Source organism: Gavia stellata, chromosome 4, assembly GCF_030936135.1.
Source record: "Gavia stellata isolate bGavSte3 chromosome 4, bGavSte3.hap2, whole genome shotgun sequence".
In the NCBI taxonomy this organism is placed as follows: domain Eukaryota; kingdom Metazoa; phylum Chordata; class Aves; order Gaviiformes; family Gaviidae; genus Gavia; species Gavia stellata.
Genome location: NC_082597.1, coordinates 48545521 through 48550129, shown reverse-complemented (window position 1 = coordinate 48550129; position 4609 = coordinate 48545521). Strand labels below are relative to the sequence as shown.

Here is a 4609-nt window from a genome sequence, read left to right as displayed (position 1 = left end):
TCCGATTTCCCCTACTTTACGCTGAAGCAATGGAGGTAAAGGAAGATGTTCAAGCTGGACAGGCCACAGAGCGCCATCATGCTGATGTCACGAGCTGGAGGAGCGGTTGGCAACCGTGGAACTGTAACATTCTATACCGGCTAGCAACTGCCTTCGTCGGTTCAGCAAGCCTGGAGAAGGTACCGCCTCCTTCGTCCAAGCATATTTCGCTGCCCGTTGGGGTTTTGTTTGAAAAAAGCACCAGAGCTAAGGTTCTGAAGGTCCAGTTTTTGAAAGAAAGCTACTGCTTTCAGGATAAGATTACGATTTGCCTCAGTGTTGACAGCTCTAACGTTTTCATGTGTATGTTCTGCCAGTATTAGGAGAGTGGAGGAGAAGCACGAGAGGTGAAAATGGCCGCAGTTGGGAACGACCGCTATTTCCATTTCCATGCCCCCTACGCACAGGTAACTGCTGTAGATTTTAGAGTGGTTTGTATCCTTGATTTTCTTGATATATCCGTGTTGAAAGGGAGGCTTGTTATGTAAACTTAGAAGCTGATATGCCACTCTGCCTGGGTCATGGCAGCATCTGTAGATCAAGGCTCTGATGGTCGGAAGTCGTGTGAAGAGCTAATGATCATCTAAACTATGGACAATTTCTCCGGTGAACTCAGGCTCAGGCACTCAGGGAACACATACGTTAAAGATGGCGCAAAATCAGTTATTTAAAACAACGTCCTCCAAAATGGGTTTGTTCTTCAAAGAAGTAATTATATTCCACCTGGTGAAAATCCAGGGCTGGCTGTAGGGCTCTTCGTTATTGCATCCGTTCCAGCACTGGGGGAAACTCACTGAGAAATAACCGGCAACCTGGCATTTACAGCTCTCAGCTGGGATGTCGTTCACATCCAGGATATAAACCTGAGTGTATCTGTTCAGGGTAAAGATAACCTCAAACGTTCTAAAATATCAGAGCGTGGTCCCACAAAATCTTAGTCCTCTGCTCACTGCAGTGCACCGTGTATTAATCCATTTAGTCCATTTTCATGGTGATATTTACACTGTCTGAGAACTGTCTTCTCCTGCAGCAAAAGTACCGCAACATCTCCTGCTTCTGGGAAACACAACCCTCAGGCTGTGCGAGGATCAATTGCGCCTTCCATCATAGCAAGCCTCGTAATATAAATGGACTTTTTTTGCCACCTAGTAACAGTGAGTAAAAGTATTTTCTCAACAATTTGTTCGTTAGAGTGAGTAAATACACGAAAATGCCCCTCCAGGGCTTACTTCCAGTGCTGACGTAATATATATTAAGGTCAAGAAATGTACCACGGCAAATCAATCATCAGGTCTGATTTGCTATCCCAGCAAGTTCGAGGCCAAGAAAGGAATTGCATTGGCAATTGTCTAGGGTCGCCGTATGGATTTGCTTAGCTGTCACGTTACGGATCTCCCTACCTATGAGTGACATGAGAGATGAAGTCACAAACGGCAGTTTAGGTTGCTAAGATCCATGGAGTGAAAACGTTGCTTTACTTGGGTATTTGCTAGAGTAAATCTCTCTAGTAGTGAAAATGGTTAGTAGGCAGGAAATCATTTAAGAGAAAGGAAAAGTAGTGTGTGCGGTGGGGGGAGGAGGTTGGTAGGGCCCCTAGTAGCCGTATCTGTTGATAGAGCACAACATGGTACATGGGTGAGACACCCCTTGTCTAGATATCATCCGATTCAGGGGCCTTATCTCCAGAGCTGTGGACAGGTGTCGTAAGAGAAGTCCAGCAAGCCCTCGAGTCAGAAGCAAACACCTCGTGTTCCGGAAATTCCCCCCGGAAAAGGCAGCCTCTCATATCTGGGCATGTTGAGCCTAACTAGCCACCCAGGACCAAGGCAAGAACTTGAGTGCTGTTTCTATGAGTGCCCATACCGCTTTTAGTACAGTTCCCACATCCACAGCACCGGCCCCTGGCAGCTAGTGCTGTCGTACACACCACGTAGGCACGCTTTTGGGTGTGGTGTGAGTCAGAGACGCCGCCCAAGAGGCACTATGGACAAGGGCATCCTGTGTAAGAAAGAGCAGCGTCCAACAATCAGAACGAGAAAATGGACCCAACCCTTTTCCTTGTTACTGCAATATGTACAAATTCACAAGCATAACAACAACCGGAATAAGAGAAAATGCCCATGCTTCATCTTCTTTCTTTAAAGCTGGGAAACATATCCAACCTCAGTATTTTCAATATAATGCACAGAATCCTGATTGTACCTAGAGTTGCAAATTGGTCAGCTTGAACAATACAGATAGACTCACCATTTTTCATCATTTTAATTTTCAGTCCGTTGCATTTCCCGGCTCTCAGAAAATGCTACCCCCGTGCTGAAATAGTTTTGCTGCAAACGTCGTGGGTAGATATAAATTCCTAAGGAAAAGAATATCTTTGCTGATTTCCTTCTAATTAAGCGTAAATGATTTTCACAGAATCACAGAATCACTACGGTTGGAAAAGACCTGTAAGATCATCGAGTCCAACCTCAAGAAAAAAAAAAAAAAAAACAAAACCACGCCACACAACAACAACAAGCCACAACCCACCCAACACCACACAGCACCATGTCCATCAAGCTACATCCCACAATGCCACATCCACACGCTCCTTGAATACCTCCAGGGAGGGTGACTCTACCACCTCCCTGGGCAGCCTATTCCAATGTTTCACTACTCTCTCAGTAAAGAACTTTTTCCTAATATCTAGCCTGAACCTCCCCTGGCGCAACTTGAGGCCATTTCCTCTAGTCCTGTCACTAGTCACTTGGGAGAAGAGACCAACAGCCACCTCTCTGCAACCTCCTTTCAGGTAGTTGTAGAGAGCGATAAGGCCTCCCCTCAGCCTCCTCTTCTCCAGACTGAACAACCCCAGCTCCCTCAGCCGCTCCTCATAAGACTTGTGTTCCAGACCCCTCACCAGCTTCGTCGCCCTTCTCTGGACACGCTCCAGCACCTCAATGTCTTTCTTGTAGTGAGGGGCCCAAAACTGAACACAGTATTCGAGGTGCGGCCTCACCAGCGCCGAGTACGGAGGCATGATCACCTCCCTGCTCCTGCTGGCCACACCATTTCTGATACAAGCCAGGATGCCATTGGCCTTCTTGGCCACCTGGGCACACTGCTGGCTCATATTCAGCCGGGTGTCGATCAACACCCCCAGGTCCTTTTCTGCGGGGGAGCTTTCCAGCCACTCCTCCCCAAGCCTGTAGCGTTGCCTGGGGTTGTTGTGGCCAAAGTGTAGAACCCGGCACTTGGCCTTATTGAACTTCATCCGGTTGGCCTCAGCCCATCGATCCAGCCTGTCCAGGAACTTCATCTTCTTTCTCAAAATCTACAGTTTGTACTGTACTTGTAAAGAGAGCTGTGATTCAGAAAATGTTGATAGAGAAAAATGTCTACAAGCTAAAAATGGGTAATCCTGTGCTTAGCACTGCTAAATTCTTCAAAATCGATGCCATGGGGAGTGATACAGGCCTGCCTATTATTCAGCATGTTTAAAATATTTTCACAGGTGGGGTCCTAAACTCATTTACTCACTTCAGCCCAGGTATTACTAATCACACGTTTCCCTATGTTGTAAGTATCTCTCTGTTTTCTCATACTTTCTGTAGTTGGAAGATGCTCGTTTGCCAACCTCCGCAGAAGGTGTTGCCTAAAAGGCACAATCAGTCTATTTAATGATTCCTTCAACGCCATAATGATTTCAAACCCATACCTGCTGGTCTGAACCTGGATTTCATGTTCTAGTTCCCTCCTTAAAAAAAATAAATTTGATGTTCTTTTCTGCAGATGTCCCATTGCAAGAGGGTGTCCAAGAAGGGATTCTACATCCAACCCTTCGTCAAGTATCACTCAGAAAGCGACAGAATATTTTACCACCAATTCACCCTCCACTGATTATAAATGTCAACAGCGAAGAGGATGAAGAGGACGATGAAGAGGAAGAGAACTGTAAACAGTTTTTTTCTTCCTTTTACAAGGAACTAGAATGGGTTTTTTCGACTCTTGCAATGTACTTCGCAACCGATTTATTATAATAACCATTACATTTTTAGAAGCGAGTTGTTGACAAGTTTTTGAAATAGTTTCCAGCTAATTCACATAGCTCTTTTTCATTTAATAGAGTTTAAAATGTGATCCACAATTCAGATGGACACTAAAGACCCTTCAAAATTTCTCAAAATTTGGGGACAAAACTACAAGTTTACAAGCTTAGGAGGTACTTCTAAGCTGTGACTGTATCTCCCTTGAGATGAGAGATTCCTAGGGAAGGAACCAATTGCCCGTTCCCAGCGAGGGAAAGTGAGAGAACGGCCTACTCTCACGCGTTCACTCCGCAAATTACCGCGCTAGTTCTCAGGCAGCCCCAAGCTGCTTTGCACCATCCCCCTGCCCTCCAGGTTGGCGGGCAGGGCTGCCTGTTCGTGGTTTCTAACTCGGTTTTAGGCTGAGTAAGCCACATTAATTTAAACAATGTAAAAAGTGATGTAATGCCAGCTCTGCCGGCAGACATTACAGGATAGTTGGGCAGAGGTTTCGTCACAAGCACTCCCTGATGACAGGTTTAATCAGAAGATTTCCTTTTGGG

The 4609-nt window shown here is 45.8% G+C and overlaps 1 protein-coding gene across 1 annotated transcript; it reads left to right on the top strand.

Annotated features, from left to right (window-relative positions):
• Positions 1 to 392: 392 nt before the first annotated feature.
• On the top strand, positions 393 to 3965 carry LOC132316885 (uncharacterized protein C12orf50 homolog; the record flags this gene model as incomplete). The annotated part of the gene is made up of 3 exons (XM_059816066.1): positions 393 to 446; positions 1070 to 1193; positions 3811 to 3965. Coding segments are annotated over exons 1-3 (333 nt in total), but the record flags the coding sequence as incomplete, so codon positions are not given.
• Positions 3966 to 4609: the final 644 nt, after the last annotated feature.